A 20,358-nucleotide genomic window follows, 5' to 3' on the forward strand; every position below is an offset into this window, starting at 1 on the left:
AGGAAAAACACAAAGTACGAGTTTCTTTGAACGCACCATGAGTTAGCAGCCCCCGCCCTTGTCAGGCATCAATTGGTCCTCGTGCTACGTCACCACATTCACGCGCATCCCTTGGCTGCACACACAGCCCTTCATGCCGTTCTCTCTCCTCATTGGATAACACTTGTATCCCACAAGGAAAATTTTCTCCTCGGGTTACAGCAGAGCAGAGTGACGGAGAGACTCGTGTTTAGGCTGAAATACTTCATGTAAGTGATTGCTGACGGAAAATAGGACTATTTAGGACTTATATTAACAAAAGCATTCCACTGATATCTGCTTTAATGAATGATACTCCCTCTCTAGATAAGTCATGTTTTTCAGGGGGTTATTATGACGAGTTAATAGTATTTCACTAGAAAAAGCAAAAAGGGGAATAAAGGATGCTTTGTCTTCCTCTTACTAACTTGGTAAATCATCTCACAACTTCTCACATTCATGTGTCAATGATAAGAAGTTTGTGAACCTCTGCAGGCTGCGTCCTCCTCCAATGATCTCTGTCCTTCTGCCGGTATATTACACTATATTAGAAACACCTTACATATTTAAAACAGTACAATAATAAAGGTCTCCTCCAATCGAACCATATAATCGAGTCTTGCTTCACTTCACACGAAGCGGCAGAGTAACAGCTTCTCCACGCAGGCAGGCTGCATTACATCATTTGTGTTTCTATTTTTGTTTTCACTCAGTAGAAACTGCAGAAAAACGAGTTCAGTCAGGACATTAATCAGCGTGGAGCTCGCCCGTGGTCGTTGGCCTCCGGCGAACACATTCATGCTTTCTTTGGCTAGACATGTAAACACAGGTTAAAGGGATAGTTGAAATTTCACTCATTATCTATTATCTACTCACCCTCATGTGGACTAAGGGCTGGGAGAAGTTTCAGAGTCCTCCGTGGCTTCTCTGAGTTACAGGGGGTCTCGGCGTAGCAGTGCATGTCCATATAACGGTTGCGAATGGATACCAACTGTCTTCGTAACAAAAAGACACACCAAAAAACATCAAAATACCTCCATGCTGCTGCTCGTATGTAATGTCCGTCTTGTATTGAAGCCCCGAAATGCGAAATTGTTCCGAAAAAAAGTCTATAACGAGTCTATATTTCAAGCTTAGCCTAGCGGAAGCTCCTCTTCCCAGTTTGTCAAATTTGAACCGGGAAGAGGACGGACCAGGATGAGGAGCTTCCGCTACAAACAAGCTTGAAATATAGACTTTTTTTCGGGACAATTTCGCATTTCGGGGCTTCAATACAAGACGGACATTACATACGAGCAGCATGGAGGTATTTGGATGTTTTTTGGTGTGTCTTTTTGTTACGAAGACAGTTGGTATCCATTTGCAACCGTTATATGGACATGCACTGCTACGCCGAGACCCCCTGTAACTCAGAGAAGCCACGGAGGACTCTGAAACTGCTCCCAGCCCTTGGTCGACATGAGGGTGAGTAGATAATGAGTGAAATTTGAATTTTGGGTGAACTATCCCTTTAACTTTTCCCTTTAACATTTCTTTTGTTTGTTAAATGTGTTTATTTTTATCCTTTTTATCAGATGGACTGCTCGCTGAAGCCCAATCAGCGCAGTGACATGCTGGGACGGAGGAACAAGGGGAAGCGAGGGCCCGAGGAGAATGGCGGCGGGCCCCTGTCGGAGCCCGAGGAAGGAGCGCCGCACAGCTACTCCAGCAGCTGCTGGAACAAGAGCAAAAACAAGAGGAGAAAGATCGAGGTGAGCAAGACAGACAAGACAGGATGATAATAATAATTGGAGGTCTCTGACGGGCTGCGGCGGCGGTGCTTTCGTGTTATCGTCTTTGTCATGTCAGAGGTCGAGCTAATTCCTGATCAAATAGCCGTGTTTACGTTTCTCGTGTGCCGCTGACCTGTGCATCCTGTCATTAGGAGAGATCTAGTTAAACTGGTTTGTACACACACACACACACACTTCAACAACACCCATCAGTCAGGGTGTTTTCTTTTTTAATGAAGCGATGCAGGGTGATTTCATACAACAAGGAGGATAATTTCATATGATAAATTATATCTTTTGTCCCTTTAACTGCATCTAAAACTCAAAATGAGAACAACTGCAGCTAATAATATTGATTATTATGTGTTTTTTTAGGGACACCCTTTGGAGACTGGCTATATTGTAAGTTGCTCAGTGTTTTAAAATAAAAATAAAAATAAAAACTACACCTGACCTAGAATATCCTAAAATATGTGAATCTGAATGTGTGTTTTTCTTCTTTTCCTGTCTTCTTCCAGTGTGACACTGAGAGCGATACAGGAGACAAGGTGTGTACTAAATAATTAATTTACATTAGTTATATTGATTTATAGGCTTTCATTGGGTATAGATGGAGAATAAATCTAATGATATCTTTATTTATTTTCCCCTCTCTATCTACCTCCAGGCCTCTGATAATGACATGGATCGGGTGTTCACAGTCACTGCTACAAAAGGTAAGAGAAATAAAAACCAAATTTTTCTTTTTCTTCTTGCTGCTTCACATTCATGAAACAATGAACTGATGTGTCAGTCAATGGGTTATATTTAGATCTTGACAGAAAATTAGAAGAAGACGTTTGTTGTTTTTTATTCTTTTGTCATTAAATCTGGAGTCATGGGGTGGTGTTGAGGATTTTAGTCAATCATCTGGAACTGACAGAGATGAAGATGTGCAGTGAATAAGATGAAGTGTTTGGTGTCGATGTGGTGGAGTTTCTGTGTCTCAGTTAGAGAGAAATTAATTTATTCGAACACCAGAAACATGAAACATCCTCATTCTTATGGCGCTGTGATACAGGAAGAGCTTGAAAGGTCGTGTCCAAATAATCAGCTGGTTTCGGTTTGTCAGTATGTCTATTGTCAATATCCATCCAATCAGCCCTGATCATGTGGTGTGGACTAATCAACCCCGGTCGCTCAGCGTTGTCGTTGTTTTCTCTCTTGTTGGATCGGTTGTAGTCGGCCATGTTTTTGGATCAAAAGCTTCTTCTTTTCTACCTCTGCTGATTATAATATTATAATATTGCATCTCAGGTTTTACTGTGTTGAGCATTGATCTGATTCGGTTGTCTTATGGCGCTTTTCCACTACACTTTCACAGCACGGCTCGGCTCGGTAAAGGTGCTTTTCCACTACAGCTGAGTTCTTCTGGTACCTCCTTAGCGGGGGCCAAACTCACCTCGTTAACAGACCACAGTGTGGTTTTACACACAGCATCATTTAACTCGGGTGAAGGAATAACAACAGTCTCGGTGCAGATCAGCTGGCGCTGTTGCCGCTGTGTTTTTGAAATTTCCGGGTTTGATTCTCATGTCGGACGTAACGTTACGCTCGCGACTCTTCCAGTGACGACGCTCTGTCCAGTCAGTGGAAGGCAGTCGGCTGACGTCACGGTATAGTATCGCTTCGGCTCGCTTGGAAACAGGGCCGAGGAGGTGCTAAAAATGGTACCTGGTAAAAAAGCGGTCCATCCCGTCCCGTCCCGTGCCGCACTAGTGGAAAAGCGCCATTATTTTCCTTTAATTTAAAAAGTTTCCTTTAATTAAAAAAGTATCTCCGACTGCATGGAGCTTATTTGGATCATTGGAGGTCAGATGTGGCGCTTCATATTGAGAGGGACGTCATAATTCTTCTTTCTTTATTTCAGACCCAAGGGGATCCATATCGCCATAAAAGCACAATAAAATAATAAAAGAAAGACAGAATAAGAGTAAAAAAGAAAAGAAAAGAAAAAGCCTTCCCCACTATTCAGTGTAGGAATTATAGAGGAAACACAGGATTTTATAATAAAGTGATAAACACATTCAATGACACCTAGTCCCTTTTAATAATGTTAATAACAGGCCCAGAACTGACCAGTCGGTTCATTTTTAGTTGGATCATCTTGTCATCTGTGAGTCAGCGCCTCCTCTTCTTGCACTTGTTTTGTTTTTATAATTGATTTATGCAAATTAGATGGAACCCAAAGCACATAAAATATTAGATCTAAAATCTGTGTACATGCTGCAAACTCCTGTCGCTCCACACCGATCATGTAAAAAGAAAGGCTGAAAGAAAACACTGATCCCCCGTTCTCTCTCTCCAGTTGAACCCGCCCCGTCCAACATGGCCGCCTCCATGGGCAAGAGTCTGACGTCTCTGCCGCCCCGCTGCAGCGCCAGCGTGTCCCGGTTGATGGTGACGCCGCGAGTCTCCGGCCTGGAGCGGAGTCAGGAGAAAAGCCTGGAGCCGCACTTCACAGAGGCCGTTTCTTCTTCTACCTCTTCTGTCCCCTTCCCCGTCTCGGCCTCGGGCCCCGTCCCCCGGCCCGGCGCCAACGGCAACGGCGGCCGCCACAACGGCAGCCCCAAACCGCCCTTCCTCACTCTGCCTGGACGATCCCACTCCATATACATCAACAACAACAGGTACGTTAACACCACCCTCTGGAGCAAGGGCTACCCAGAATGCAGTGTTTTCTTTGTTAATAGAGATCAGGGTATCCGCGGGGTCTTGAAAAGTATTAAAAGGTGATAAATCAATTTTGGGAAAATTAAGACCCTTAAAAAGTATTAAAAAGTCTTTTCACAACTTTATAAAGTCTTAAATTTTAAAGGTATTTTTTCTGAATTAGCTGTCCAAGAGTTTGAGTCCTAAAACATTGTGTAAGTGTGTGAATTTATTAGTTTTGTTAAAAAACAAAGATGAACCGGTTAATGAAAAAGAAAAGAAGACTTTCTTTTTGTTTTTTTGAGAGTGGAGCAATGTTTTTTTTGATAAACTTTGCCTTTGATTTATTATTCCAGCCTATTTTGAATTCTGTTGTATCATAGTCGTCTATAGTCTTTATCACAAAAACTAAAACTGTTACGTCAAAAGTGTCACTGATGTAAATGGTTACAGTTTGAAGCGGTGGTTTGGTATTAAAAAATACTGAGATGGTCTTGAAAAAGTCTTAAAAAGGTATTCAAATTAACTTCAAGATTCCTGTATATACCCTGGTGATATAAATATTACGAAAACCATTGTATTATCTTAGTTTAGGCCCATTTTATGGATTATTTACGTTTTGTCGATAGCTGGCCGGTGCGGACAAGTCATGTTGCTATCATGTAGTTACAAAATGGTCATTTTTCTCGGTGGTAATGTAGTTAAGTTGTTTCATCAAGATACAAGCCGTGGTATGCGGTGACTTTCAGCTGAATATGTCCGTGGTTGTGGTATTTATACAGATCATTTGTTTGAATATCAACTTATAACTAACTTAACTAACTTATAGGCTACAAAAAACAACTAGTAACCTAAGTAATAACTGATAGATAGCTCACAACAATTTCAAAAACATTGACCTGATGGACCCGTCGATGATAGAGCTGCGTTTGTGGCTTATGATTAAACTAAACGTATCTGCATTTAAGGGGAGTCCCATTTCTAAGTCACAAAATAGCCCTTAACACTTGGTTTTGAGGGCTATGAAGATTAAGGGTTGAGCCTGAGGGTTAAGATAGGAACTGGAAGTCACCCTAAAACTAAAACAAGCAGTGAAAAAATAATTTAGCAAACTGAAATAAAAATATAAATGAGAACTAAATAAAAACTACAATGAACAAAACGAACTAAAACTAAAGTGAATGTCGGATAACATCAGCTTACAGATGTCTAAAGTTGCAGGAAGAAAACGCCACAGCCCAGTGTGGGACGACTACGAGTGTGGGCTGAATGAGGACTGATGGGAACATTATGGGATACAACTAAAAGGAAAATTCCCACAAATTTGGAAGTTCATCATCAGAAGTCTCACAGAGGCTTTCTGCTAAAACCTGAAAAACGAAGACTAAATAAAAACTAAACTAAAACTGCTTCATCACTCGTTGAACTAAAACTAAACTGAAATAAAAAAGCAAACTAAAAAACTAATGAGAATTTTAAAACTATAATAACCTTGGTATGTAACATGTTAATATTTTTAAACCATACTTAAACTAAACCCATTTTGATGAGTCATGTTGTTTCTTCCTCTTCTTCCCTCCAGGAGCAGCACTCCAGTCAAACCTCCACCGTCTGCTTCATCCGTCGCGTCTTCCTCATCCTCCATGCGCCCCCCCACTCCCTCCACCAGTGTGTCGCTGCCCCACAACCGGGGCGGATCCTCAGGGCCCCTCCGACCCCCCTCCCGCGCCAGCTCCGGGGCCCTGTACACGTCCTCGCCGGGGCTGCCGCCGCCGCCGCCGCTGCTACAGAACTCTGCAGCAGGTACAGTCACTCACCGCCGCCACCGCTGCTGCTGCTGCTGCTGCTACGGTCGCTCGGCCCTTCATGGGAACATTGTGACTAATGTGTTTATTAAAATAGACCGGACCCAGACTTCCTCTGGTGGTTGTCTGTCTGTGGTGAGGAGGAAGTTGTGTATTGATGGACAAATATCTGATCGAACTCAAGAACAGAAAGTAAAGTGCAAACCACAGAGCTCCAGACTAACTATTTTATTTTTTAAACATGTGTTTATTGCACATTTTGTTAATTTAGAAGCAGTGAACAACATGGAACAAGAAGGCACATACAAGAAAGCAACAACAATAATAATGATGAAAATAAAATTAATAAATAAATAACTGGAAGGGAAAAAAAAGGACACTTTATATCATTGCATGTGGTAGAAAGATAAATAAATGAGTACATCTATACACACACAGATACATATACATGTATGTAAAGGACTAAATGTGTATACTAGATGAAAATAAAATGAAAATATATCCAGACTAACTATTGCTATGAGCAGCGGCAGTGGCTCACTAACTTCAAATTTTAGGAACGCAAGCAGAAGATTTAAATAAATCAACCTGCAAAGTAAATATTCACATGTCCTTTTGAGTCATGATCCCCACACCAGAGTCCTGCAACGGGTTACCCGCAAAAAAAATGTGGGCGTGCAATGCTTGGTAGCCTTGTATTTTTACTTTTAATTAAAGACCACTATAGTCTATTTGCTTTATATTAAATCGTTTTTGACCTAATTATTTTTCACTGAAATTAATTACACGCTCGAGTCTGTTGCCTCTGACAGCGTTTTGCATCACGTGCATCTGAGCAGTATCATAGCCCATGATTTCCGAAAATATACCATGTCAACTAGTGATATCGGCACAAGAACTGCTGAGGAATATTTAGACAGTTGTTTTTGTAATGTTATTATAATACTTATGACACTTATCACGTCACTGACTGACACTGAGGAGATTATGGACGAGATAAAGTCCAAGTTGGTGAGCGGCGAATATGAAATTGTAGAAAATAAATGGTGGAGAGCCTCCTCATCCCCACTACAGCAGCTATAAGCGCCACAGCGTCTCCCAGACTTGTCACATGCATCCTACTGTAAATTCTCAAATGGACGCTGGTCTCAGTTAGAAGCCGGGTCTGTTTCTATTTTCTGCAAGTTCTTGTCCAGGTATAAAACCTCTCAAAGCCCCACGATCGCCCGTTTGAGCACTTTCTCAGCTGCTTTAATCGTGCCAGAGTCCTCAGAGACCCGACCCGGTCCGATGATCCGCAGGTGTTGAAGCCATGAGCATTAATTCTCGGCCGGACCGCAGGGAAAAAAAAAAGAAAAAGAAGAAGAAGCCCACGGTCCGATCTGAGTTATTAAATGTTTTGGTGCGTCCGGACTTGTTGTTCGGCCCGTTGACTGACCCAAGGAAAGATATAGTATAAGTATAGTAGAAGATATAGTATTTATTGAGAAGAAGAAAAATACTTAATTAATCCCCTGGAGAAGAAGTTGATTAAACTTGCTGCTCTGGATCCGACTCTTTTCCTTCTATTCTTACTCTTTATAACAGTAACAACAGAACCATTTGATTATATTATAGATTTTCTGTCTTTGCTGGGCATAAGATTTGTTCAAAACTAATAAAAAGCCTGTCCCATATAGACGCCTGTCTCTAATATAAGCCGCGTAACAGGGTCTTTTTACTGACAGGCGGGTTTCCAAAATTGGATCCGTGCAGGACTCGGCCTGACACCTGTATCGACAGATTTCAGATTCTTTCAGTCGCCCCTTCCATGTTGCACCAAAAACACACATCAAATTTACTGGTTGCACATGCACAAGTAGATGAAATATTTACTTGCACTGTCTCAAATCTTAGGGGCAAAATGCCGCCATTTAGGGTCAGAGTCTGGAGCCCTGAATCAGAGGCTGCATATGCACTGCAAAAACTCAAAATCTTTCCAAGAATATTTGTCTTATTTCTTAGAATAGAATAGAATAGAATAGAATAGAATAGAGAATACTTTATTAATCCCTAGCAGGGAAATTCAAGTTAGTCCAGTAGCTCACACAACAATGACACAAAAAAGATGAACACAAAAAACATTTTAACAAGTGTTATATAAAACGATTGCAGCAGGAACAAATGAGAGAAATGTCAAAATGTCTCAATTTTAATCAAAACTAATCTCTTTCCACTTAAAATAAGACTCATCACCTAAAAAATAACTTGTTTTTACACAGTTTTCACTTGTTTCAAACTAATTTCCAATTAAGTAGAAAAATCTGCCAGTGAAAGCAAGTTTTTTTTGTGCCTGTAATAAGAAAGAAAAACTTTCTCCCCTGTCAGATTTTTCTACTTATTTAAAGTTGAAAATTTGCTTGAAAGAAGTAAAAAGTGTCTAAAAACAAGCTACTTTTTAATGTGATGAGTCTTATTTTTAAGTATAATTAGATTTATTTTGACTAGAAATGACATTCTGACTAGAAATAAGACAAATATTCTTGGTAAGATTTTGAATTTGTGCAGTGTGTGTCTGTTCTTTACATTTTGAGACGGGATAAAAAGCTTTTTAAAACACAAATATGTTCATCTTTGTCTTTCACATTAACCTTAACCTTCCTTCTTCCTCCTCCAGAGCGCGAGGGCAGGCGCAGCGTCCCGTCGGCTGAGAACAACGCAGCCGCCGCGGGCCGCTCCACTCCGGGAGGCCCGTCGTCGGCGTCCAGCTCGGCGCCGGGCTCGTCGGGCCGGACGTCTCAGAACGGGCCGAGCATCCAGCCGCTGGCCTTCCAGTTCCATCAGCACAACCACCAGCACCAACACACGCACACGCACCAACACTTCACGCCCTTCCTGCACCCCACAGCCACTGCACCGCCTCTGGTGAGACGCTTCGCTGCATGAACATCTGTGTCATACTTTAAATTCCTGTGTGGCTGGAATGTGGACCATGTTCAGTTTCTTTCTTTTTTTTTTTTTTTTTTTAAAGATGTATTAACCCACGCTCTGCCTTTTTTTTCTTTTTTAGTTCGAAAAGTATCCAGGCAAAATGGACGGACTGTACCGACACCCTGTGAGTATCGTGTTGTCGGCTAATGTACAGATGATCAGAGAACCGTATTTTCCTCAAATAGTGACCCGTGCCTTTATTTACCTCAGCTGCCCAGGGCACCAGGCGCTTACTTTTATTAAAAAAACAGGCCTTTATTTCTAATTCCCTCTGCTTTATAAACATATTTGCTCATATTTTTATATGAAGCCTCCTTATTGTTATGTTCAACATTTTGGCAAATTGGCCCATTGCCATAATCCCTAGAGTCACAGCAGTAGGTTCGTTACCTTTAATTGTCGGTGCAAGCTGTTTTTAGAACGGTGGAGCAGAGCCGTGAGCTGCTCAGAGCTACGCTACGGAGGCTCATGGGATTTCTTGGTTTCCCTCATCAAACTCATCAAATACACAATCCAACAACTCCACAACGCTCTGGTGGACAAGTTGTGACCTGCACATTCACCACGCTATGAGATAATAACACAACGTTACCAGACCGAATTGTTTTAGAGGGAAATTCATGCAAAACCGCTGATGCGCGTTGCCTTCAGGGACAGTTTTTCATCAAGCAGTCTCTGTATTTCCCTCTAAAACAACTCTGTCTGGTAACGTTGTGTTATTATCTCATAGCGTGGTGAATGTGCAGGTCACAACTTGTCCACCAGAGCGTTGTGGAGTTGTTGGATTGTGTATTTGATGAGTTTGATGAGGGAAACCAAGGAATCCCATGAGCCTAAAAACAGTTTGCAGCGACAATTAAAGGTAACGAACCTACTGCTAAGACTATAGGGATTATGGTAATGGGCCAATTTGCCATAATGTTGAACTATCCCTTTAATATTTACACATTAGAAGATAAACCATATGCAGGATTAATAGAAAAGTGGATCAGAATGAATTAAAGTTTAAAATGACACCATTGTATCAGGTGTTGTTGGCCCCTTAATTGAATACCGACTTATTATTGAGGAAATCCGGTGGATCTCAGGTCATTTAGGCGCCTCTAATAATTTTTTTTTGTTATCTGTGTCCTAGCAGTTCTTCCCACAATACCCGCCGCCCTCAGTGCCAAGTATCCAGCCTGTGATTCCTCCCACTGGGCCTTTCAGCTCCTTGCAAGGAGCATTTCAGCCAAAGGTGGGAACAACCTCCTCCATGTCTTTGTATTACTTGACTTACTTTATATTACCTTGATGCCCACAGATATAAACCCAGAGCATGTTTTTATACGTTACTTTACTCTTACTCTCAGACAGCAGGTTTGCCCCACATGAGACGGTTAAAATTACACTGCCTGTCCAAAAAAAAAAAAAAAAAAGTCGGACTACCTTTAGCTTTGATTATGGCACACATTTGCAAGCACAAGCTTCTGCAATGTCACAACAATCTATTTTTTTTTTTTTTACGATTTGATTTCATCGCCGACGTTCATTCAAGATTTTTTGTCCAACCACATTTCTCTCTTGAAGATGATGGTTCCCCACTGTCTTTCCAGTTTTTGATAATGCATTGGACAGTTCTTAACCCAGTTTTAGTAGTCTCATCAATCTCCTTAGATGTTTTATTTGGTTGATGCCAATAATTAGACCCTTCTGAAACAGATTAACAGCTTTTCCACGACCACAGGATGTGTCTTCCAATGAGACTGCATCAGTTTGGGTTAAATAACTTGTTGCCAGGTGAAACAAATGCTGCATTCAAACCAACTCGGAATTCCCGACTCAGAAATTTCCAACTTCCGACATCATTGCGTTAACGCTGAAGGAACTCGGAAGAGAAAAAACACGGATACCCGAAGGAAGTTTGACATATAGTAGTAGTAGTAGTAGTAGTAATTTATTTGTCCCCGTAGGGAAATTGAGTTGCAGCAGATCACTTGACATTTCATCTAAAAAACAACAACAACACAGATAAAAACAGCACAGTACAACTTTCACACAGATTAACACTCATCATCAGTGAGTCAGCTTTATGTTTATCGCAGCCTTAACCTGGTCAGACCAGCTGAGCAGGCTATGAGCTGACCAACACTAACAGTGACTATCGATTATTATTAAGGGATTTAATGGCCTGGGGCACAAAAGAAAATTTAGCTCTGTTTTTAATAAACAGAGGGGGGCGATATCGTCGCCCGGATGGAAGAGGGTTAAATGAGTGGGCAAGGGGGTGCCTTTGGTCACCTATAATATTCCTTGCCTTTTTCTCTATCCTATCTCTGTAGATGCCTTCCATACATGGCAGAGTGATGCGCAGCAATTTACTAGATATGGTTATAATTTCTCTAACCCTCTTTTTCTGTGCCTCTGTGGCATTGCCAAACCAGCAGGTAATACAAAAAGAAAGAATGCTTTCAATGAAGGAGCAATATAACATTTGAAGCATTCTCCTTTCAACATTAAAGGACAGGAGTTTCTTTAAGTGGAACATTCTTTGTTGAGACTTGGTGCAGATTTGATCTGTCCACTTGTCCCACTTAAGCTTGCTGTCAAGCACAATCCCTAAATATTTAAACTCACAGACTTGTATTGGTCTGACAGATATTGGGGCTCATCGCTGACTACGAAAAAATATATGCAGCAGTATAGCCTAGGTAACTGTTAAGCATTGTTTATGTTACATACCACAATTTAATAATAATACATTATTTATACAGCGCTTTTACAGCTCTCAAAGACGCTTTACATAAAACCAAATACAGAGGAAATACATGTACAAAATACATAAGTGCTCAGTGCAGAGAGAAGTGAAAAAGGAGAAGAAAAGAAAAGTACATAGGAGAACGAACAATGTGCAATAACTATGTATATTTGTAATTATGGAAACTGATGGGGGCACAGAGAAAGACAGCTACTGCTGCAGGTTGAAAGCAGATTTAAAAAGGTGGATCTTGAGCAAAAAGTATGCATTAAAACCTCAATAAATAACTAAAAAATGTGAAATTCTATCCGTTTAAGACAAAGGCCGCCATGTTTTGATGTTGTCGTGCCATCAAGTTGGAAAACCGGAGCTTTGAAATGACACTTGAGTTTCTGACCTGTAATTTCCAAGTTCGATGCCGTTCAATTCATTTTTGACAACTCGGAGCTCGTTTTTTTCCGACTTCCGATTTGTTTTGAATGCAGCAATAATCATCCATGCAGTAATTATCCAATGGGAGACTCTTACCTATTAGCTCAGTTAAATCCAGGCGGTGACTTTGTATTTTGGACGGGCAGTGTACGATGTCATGACGTGCGGTAGAAGAGCAGGATGTGGCCGATGTGTTGATGTGTCGTTGTGCTGTTGTGCTGTGTGTGTGACAGCCTCTTGTCCCTCAGGGAACGGGTCCTGATATCTCTGCACGGCTCGGGGTTGTGCCTCACCACCTGCAGCCCAAGGACCCCAGGGTAAGGACGGTATGCTCCCACTTTCCACCCGTTTGCATCATCCCTCCAGTCATGTTGTTTTCGTTTGCATGGATATGTGTTTACATACGGCACTGTGCAGAAGTTTCAGGCACTTCAGGCGTGTGTGTAGATTCATGTATATACACGACGCAGAACCAGAGGAGAGAGGAGGAAGTTTATTCTGCTGCATCACAATGACCCAAAAACAACTATTTTTAATTGACAAGAAGAACAGATGGTTCACACACACAGAGTCCTCAGTCTTGGATTACATGAAGAGACAGAAGACACGGCTTCAATCCACAGGAGAACTACGGCAGGTTGTTGAAGCATCTTGGAGAACCTGCCAGTCAAGAGCCTTGAAGAACTGTGTGCAAGTGTCTGGAGGAGAACTGCAGCTGTTTTAGAGCCTGTCCACACGGATATTTTTACAGTTTTGGTGTTTTGCCAGAAGGAAACAGTGTTTTGTGGGGAGTGAAAACCTTTTTAATGTTTTGGAAACGGGTCCCAGAGTGAGAAAATGACAAAACATCGCCCCAGTGTTTTCGTGTAGTCACTTAAAGTGGATCTTTAGTGAAACGATGATGTCAAACCCCCCCACAGCTCTCACCTGCAACCTGAGCCACACCGCTAGATGTTACAGTCTGTGGACGTAACGAAACAACAACGGCCGACCACCATCCGGTCCCTCAGACACTGTGGCTGAATCTTGCCCGTTAAATCATCATCGATCGCTATATCTGCTCTGACACGACTCCCAGTCAACATTTGGGAACTTTCCGACAGATATTTCTTGAATGGTGCCGTGTTTACTAGGGCTGGGTATTAAGAACCTCATGATTCGATTCAATTTTGATTCTCTAGGTTGCAATTCGATTCAGTATTGATTTAAATGCTTCGATATTGATTCAGTAATACGCAGTAATACACATATAATTAATCAGAGTACCTGTTGGTAATTTTTAAATTCAAAAAAGTAAACTTAAATAATAAATCTTTCCTCTAAGAAATTCTAGGTCGAATTGAAATGTAAACAAAAGGCACACAATGTGTTTAGTTATAAAATAGTGCAACCATAGTTAAGCTGAGAAAGTGTCATAGCTTCGAGACTGCATGGACATAAACATAAACAACTGCGACTTAGCTGAATCGATATTAAATGGGAAAAAAATATATTGCAATGCATTGATGAATCGATATTTTTACCCACCCCTAGTATTTACAGAAAACCTTTTCAAAACATAAAAGAAAAAGATCGTTTCAGGTGAAGCTCTGTTTCCGTGTGGACGAGGCCCTAAAGACAAACCGTGGTCACACCAGATTATGATCAGATTGAGGTTTCTTCTGTGGATGAAGTTAATAGATCAATGAACCAGTGCCTAAAACCTTTGCACAGTCCCGTATGCAGACGACAGAGGCAGCCAGTTGAGGCCAGGATGTGCTGCGACAACGGGCCTATAGTCAGTGCAGTAAAGACTCAAGAGTGCAAGAACTTATTCCTTGTGCAGAGTGAGACGTGATGATTAAAAGTGGTTGTTACACCTCTGTTCTCTCGTAGCTAACTGATCCATTTGGGACATCGTTGAAAGTCAGTAATGTAAGCAAAAACAGATGTTTTTGATCCTTTTTGGCTTCTTCAAACTTTCAGCCTGTTGTTTTTTTATTTATTTTTTTACTTTTTACTTCCTCACTGCTTCACTCACTCTTTGCACTAATCTCACTTGTAATCTTGACTGCGACTGGTCTATTCTCTGCCCTTGCACACCCAGTTAGATATTTCAGACCCAGAAAATTCCCCCCAGTTGTAATGTATGTGGTTCCTCTTTTATGCATTTTCTTTTGTTTTCCCACTGCCTTTTTTTTTCTTTTTCTCCATACTCCTAAACTCATACTGAGCCTTGGCAAAGTAACTGTATCTCCAGCTGGAAACCCCAATCTTGTGGAGAGGCTAGACGTGATATTTCTGAACACGACGAAGGACATCTGACTCTGTGTGCAAAGGCTTTTCAGCTTGTACATGCAACATTCATGCAATAACATAGTAAACCCCTGTGATTTTTTTTTTCCTGTTGCTGCGCAGAAACCAGGAAAATGGTGTGCTATGCATGTATATGTGGCCTGGATGATCCTAAGCCATCAGAAAAAAGTAAAGGTACGCGTTTCTTAATTTTTCTCTAAAAAAAAAGAAATACTTCACTTGTCAGAAGCCGTTTTTTCCTCCAGTGAGATGTTCGCAGTCGACAGATCGTGGGGTTTTTTTAAAAATAGAAAAGTGTCGCGACCTCCTTTTTAAAATGCCAAGTTAACCTCTGTGCCCACGTCTCTTCAGCTGATGCAGGCCGATCCTCACAAGTTGGACTTCCGCGGTGACCTGCTGGCCCGTCTTCCTGGCGCCGGGGGACTCGGCCCCCTGGGGCCCATGGGAGGAGCGATGCCCCCCACCCACGACCTGACCAGACCCCCCAGTCTGTTCTCTGCAACAGGTGCTCGTCTAGAAACAAGACAGAGAAAGATTCAAACTCTTGTCGTGTTACTTCTGTCATTACTTTTTCTACCTGTCGTTTTTTTATATAATAATAAATCCTTCTCTGTGCTGTGACGGCTCCTGCAGCATCACTATCAGAATCACAGCGTGACGTTTTTGTTTGAGAGACTTGATGTGACATTTTGTTTTTGTTTCATCGCCGCCACCATTGTTTCCTCCCCGCAGGTGCAGTCAATCCGTCCTCGGGTCCGTTCATCCCTCCATCGACGCCCCACTCATCTTTCCTCACACCGTCTGCACACTTGGGTAAGAGCAGCTGAGAAAACACAAATTCAAGATTCAACTTTATTAATCGCTTAAAGGGCAATTCCGTTTGGCAGCTCGTGCACCACATACTCATAACACAAAACGCATAAAAACAGAGAAAGAAAGAAAAGAAAAGTTGGCAACTGTGTGCAAAATCTGCTAGCTCTTATAATAATGGCGCTTTTCCACGGCACGGTACGACTCGGTTCAGGTGATTTTCCATCACAGCTGAGTTCTTCATAGTTCCTCCTCAGCAGGGGCGGGGTCGTCGCCGCATCGTCTCTCTCTCTTTTTTCGATTTTCTCATCAGCTCTAAACTCACTCGTCTGCACCTCGATCACGGACCACAGCCTGGTTTTCCACTCATTGAACTCACATTAGAGAATAGCAACAGTCTCAGCACAGATCAGTGGGCGCTGTTGTCGGTGTGATTTTAAATTTAGAGGGTTTGATTCTCGTGTCGGAAGTTGCGGTTGCGATTCTTCCAGCAGTGACGATTCTCTGGCCAATCAGTGGAAGGCAGTCAGCTGACATCAAGTTTAGTATCGCTTCGGCTCGCTAGGAACCAGGGCTGAGGCGTTACCAAAAAAGTACCAGGTACCAGGTAGAAGTGGAAAAGCAATGTACAAATTAAATAAATATGTTCCTTAAAAGTACAATCTCTAAATGATAAAATACATAAAGAACACAGAAAAGTTTCATTTTAACAATATATGACAGACACACTATCTTCTCTCTTTTTGTTAAAGAAAAGAAAAGAAAGCACAATACGAATACCGTACTGATTCAGAATCAGTGAACGTCAGCTGTTATGTATTAAAATGTAAACCTGTGAATCGTATCAGGGCAGTATTTTTTAACGTTTCCCTGTGTTACCGGTGTGTTTCAGATCCGTACGGTCGATCCCCGCCCTTCACCCCGCTGGGAGCTCTGGGTTCTGGTGCCTTTGGAGGACTTGGCAGCCCGACACTGGGTCAGTCCCACAACATGAGACACAACACTTTAATAATAGATTTAATACGGCCACAACATGTGTGTGTCATATGTGTGTCTGTGTGCACAGTTCAGACAATTAAGCACAATCTATAAAATCAGAGATCAGATAGAAAAAGGATGACACAGCTCTGGTGGTATCTGTTTTCATCTTTTATAGCGACACGACAGTAAAAATAACTCTTTTATAACTTTATGACTTTTAGTCATTAATGAGGAATGTGCATTTGTGTGTATTTGATCGGCCGCTGCACATCCAGTCAGTTGAACACGGAGACTTCCCCCCTCTCTCTAATATCGGCCTTACAGCTCGGTGTAATCGTTCCTCGTCTCCGTTCTGACCTTGAACTGACTACTCCCTCCTCCCAACGTGACTCCACTTCAGAAACCAAGGGGACAGACTCCACCACCGTTCCTCCTTCAGCTTTAAAATAACAAACGAACAAAAAAAGAACAAAAAAACACCACCACATTCGTAAAGTTCAGCAGTCAAGTGTGTCTCTCCAGCGCTGACAAGTGTTGTGTAGATTTATAGCTGCTGTTGTTGTTGTTGGCAGCAGATCTGGATGCAGCAGATACTTGGGGAGATATCTCCAACCAGGAAACGCCGTCCGGGGGGGAAACTTACAGATGGGAGAGGAATGGTTGTGTAGAGGCTGTAACTCATCTGTCTAGCTAACACAGACGGCTGATTAGTTACGCATTGAACACAGTAGATTTCTTTTTTTTTTTTTTTTTTACAGTGTAGTCGCAGGTCAAAGGAAGAGAGGGAGGAATAAAAACACCAACCAGAAAATCAACGTAAACCTGCTCTTCAAGTTCAGCTGCGAATCACTCAGGACTTTTACATGCACAGCTTAATCCAGCTGTGCTCAAAATTAGATTTTGGCGTCTAATCGGACTTCTGTCCTCGTCCCAGTTTACTGCAACTGAGAAAATCTAAAAACTGAGGGAACGTGTCCCGTCCCCCGTCCGTTTCAGCGGGTTAATACGGCCTCTTTTCCAGTTGACCTGTTAGCCAGGCGAGATGGTTAATCGTACAGCTTTGTTCATCTCGTACGTAATGTGTGCATTACTTATTGTGCATATAAGGTGCACGCTGTCCATCCCTCGTGGTCGTGGTGATTTCTAGAGGCAGACAAGAACGCCGTAATGCTACAACAATAGCTTCCTGCGACGGCTTTCCTGGATGTTTTTATTCCGGGGTCTTTCATACACCAGCGCGGGGGGTGTGGAGCATGTGCACATGCGTTGTCCAGTTAAACTCTGATTACAGCATATACATGAAGGAGGAAGTCCAATTCCCTTCGCATTATCTGGGTGTCTTAATCGGAGTTGGAGAACTCCAATATTAGTCGGACCAACGCGTTTACATGCATTAGTTGTCCAGTTATAGTCGGATTAAGGCAATAATTCGTTTTTCTCAAGTGTCATGTAAACGTACTGACTCAGCGGACTGAGACTGGACAACGCATGTGCGCTGCTCCACACCAGTAGAGACGGAGAAGAGAAGCCGTCCAAACCCGGCCAAGGAAAGAAAAAAACCAGCGTCAACGCCGATTCAGTGCATTTCACACAGTGCGACCAGCAAGAGCATGTGTTTTATTAAAAAAAAGAGACAGAGACAGAGAGAGAGAGAGAGAGAGAGAAAGGAAGCCTGTGGAGCGTCATTTGTCTCCTATTCTCAGCCTGAACCCGGCCCAGACCTGGGAGTCTGGTCGGGGACTGTAGTTGAGAATTTATCAAGTTGTTTATATTCAGTTTTTTACTCGGTAACAGAAAAGTCAACAGGACAGGGGGCCGTATTAACCTGCCTGAGGAGGAGAAACCATCAGTTATTCTCTGTTGCATGTAAACTGGGACAAGGACAGAAGTCCAATGAGACGCCAAAATCGTATTTTGAGCAGAGCTGGATTAAGCTGTGCATGTGAACGTACTGACTGAGACTCTGCAGAGTTGTAATAATTACAACTTTAATTTGCATGTGTAACTTAGAAAGAAATGGGACTGGATGGCTTCGGTTTGTCGAGGATAAAGAGAGAGAGTGAGTGTGTGTGTGTGTGGGTGGAGAATATCTGAATATCACAGAGGACAGTTGGTGAACTGGGATTAAAGAAGAAGAGTAAGAGGAGAAAATAGAAACTACTGCGGTGGCTTCAGGTTATTTTTTTATGAAGAACTTGTGAAGGTTGAGGCGTGAAACCAGCTGGTGGCCGCTTCTCTTATTTATCCAGTGACCAGCCGACCTGCGGCCGCCATACAGGTTGTAAAGGAAGGTAACTGCTCTGAGTAACGAAGCTCTTTGCCCACAGCAGCGAACTAAAGCCGTAAATACACATTAAAACTGAAACACGCTCTCTGATGTACAGAATATTTCCCCCCTCTGACGTTTTCTTACCAGCAGCAGCTTTGATCCAGACCCGGCTGCTTCTGCCTCTATACGTAACAGAGGTCTGGTTGTTAATGTGTGAGAGTGGACACAGTCATATCGAGCTGCACAATATGCAAAAACATACATATTGTCGTTACGTGGGAGGATGTTGTGGTCGTTTTTTAAGCACAACCGGTCATTTTTTGCTTTCATTTTGACTTGTTGCATCAAATGAAACAACTTGTGGTGGCTGACGCTGCATGCAAATCTTGTGATATGGATGATTCTGCGCTCGGCCACGTTGTGTTTTTGATCACATAGTCATTGTTAATTGTGCAGCCATTTGTCTCAATAGCTGAAATGCAAAATTGCAAAAACATAAAAACAAATCGTGAATCTGATTTATTCTGTCACAAGACACAGTTTCTCTTCCAAAGAAAAAAACGCTCAGTCCTGCTTCTAATCTGAGCTCGGTGGTCGATTGGTCTGAGGGTGTTTTGAGGCACAGTGCACAGCGGGTCGTCCTGTAATCACAAGGTCAAAGTGTTCGATCCCCGGCTCCTCCAGGTTCTGTGTCCTTGGTGCAGTGGCTGAGCATCACTTTGCATCACGGCGCTGACAGATGTGCATGTGCATTATGGATGTTATGTATGAATGTGTAAAGGGGCTTTGAGTGGACGGTAAGAAGAAGTGCTGAATAAGTCACAGAGGTTTCTCATTAATAAACAGCTGTCAATCAAATAAAAGTCCAACATGAAGACATGGACTTTACACATCTCTGTCAAACTGGAAGAAGACAGTTGTGGTTAATTGTTGGGACGTTGTCACATCGTTCAGTCGTGTTAGAACAGCTCGACTCAGCTCATTAAAGGGATACTTCACCCAAAATCGATAATTCACAAATTTTCTACTCACCGTCATGCCAAAAAACGCTTTAGGAGTTCCAGGGGGGGTCCGGCTAGCAACAGATTTTCATATAGCGGCGGTGGATAGAGCTCACTTTTCAAGCGTTCAAAACACACACTATGAAACATCCAGATACCTCCATACTGGTCGTCTGTACTGACCCAAATGTCCTGAAGCCGCCACATGGAAAAGTTGTTCTGAAAAAATTAATTGTTTTTATCCTTGTCGTAGTAGTAGCTCCCAGTGGCTCTGTTGATGTTTGTGCACATGTGCGAGATTTGCTGCCAGATGTTCTTCCGTGTTTACATCAAACATGCAATGGTTTACAACGACGAACCAACATCTCGCAGCAAATCTCACGCATGCGCACAAACATCAACAGAGCCGTTTGATGACTTTGAAAGTTCTCCAAACCCTTCCTTACCATGACAGTGAGTAGAAAATTGGTGAATTGTCAATTTTGGGTGAAGTATCCCTTTAAAGAAATGTGTGAAGGGGGGAAAAAAAGGCTAAAAAAGGGGTTAAAAATGTGACTTTTGTTCCTCAACAGTTTTA

General features: G+C 42.2%; 2 protein-coding genes across 7 annotated transcripts in view; one reads left to right on the plus strand and one right to left on the minus strand.

Annotated features, from left to right (window-relative positions):
* The window catches only part of fbrs (fibrosin), a 30,804-nt gene that overhangs the window by 5,616 nt on the left and 4,830 nt on the right, over positions 1-20,358 (plus strand). Inside the window, exons 2-15 of one of the 6 annotated variants that reach the window (XM_083994565.1) lie at positions 1,593-1,769; positions 2,166-2,192; positions 2,309-2,338; positions 2,458-2,506; positions 4,138-4,459; positions 6,064-6,284; positions 8,943-9,190; positions 9,336-9,380; positions 10,392-10,493; positions 12,659-12,751; positions 14,823-14,894; positions 15,072-15,225; positions 15,453-15,533; positions 16,423-16,506. In XM_083994565.1, the coding sequence (XP_083850691.1) occupies positions 1,593-1,769; positions 2,166-2,192; positions 2,309-2,338; positions 2,458-2,506; positions 4,138-4,459; positions 6,064-6,284; positions 8,943-9,190; positions 9,336-9,380; positions 10,392-10,493; positions 12,659-12,751; positions 14,823-14,894; positions 15,072-15,225; positions 15,453-15,533; positions 16,423-16,506 (1,705 nt within the window). The remainder of the gene's footprint in view (positions 1-1,592; positions 1,770-2,165; positions 2,193-2,308; positions 2,339-2,457; positions 2,507-4,137; positions 4,460-6,063; positions 6,285-8,942; positions 9,191-9,335; positions 9,381-10,391; positions 10,494-12,658; positions 12,752-14,822; positions 14,895-15,071; positions 15,226-15,452; positions 15,534-16,422; positions 16,507-20,358) is intronic. The other 5 variants (XM_083994567.1, XM_083994568.1, XM_083994570.1 and 2 more) reach the window with 5 other exon arrangements.
* Positions 1,464-20,358, minus strand: part of acsf2 (acyl-CoA synthetase family member 2) — a 288,967-nt gene continuing 270,072 nt past the window's right edge. Inside the window, exon 16 of the mRNA XM_083994591.1 lies at positions 1,464-1,539. Coding sequence (XP_083850717.1) covers positions 1,521-1,539 — 19 coding nt within the window. The 3' untranslated portion in view covers positions 1,464-1,520. The remainder of the gene's footprint in view (positions 1,540-20,358) is intronic.

Source organism: Trachurus trachurus, assembly GCF_905171665.1.
Source record: "Trachurus trachurus genome assembly, chromosome: 19".
Taxonomy (NCBI): Eukaryota; Metazoa; Chordata; class Actinopteri; order Carangiformes; family Carangidae; genus Trachurus; species Trachurus trachurus.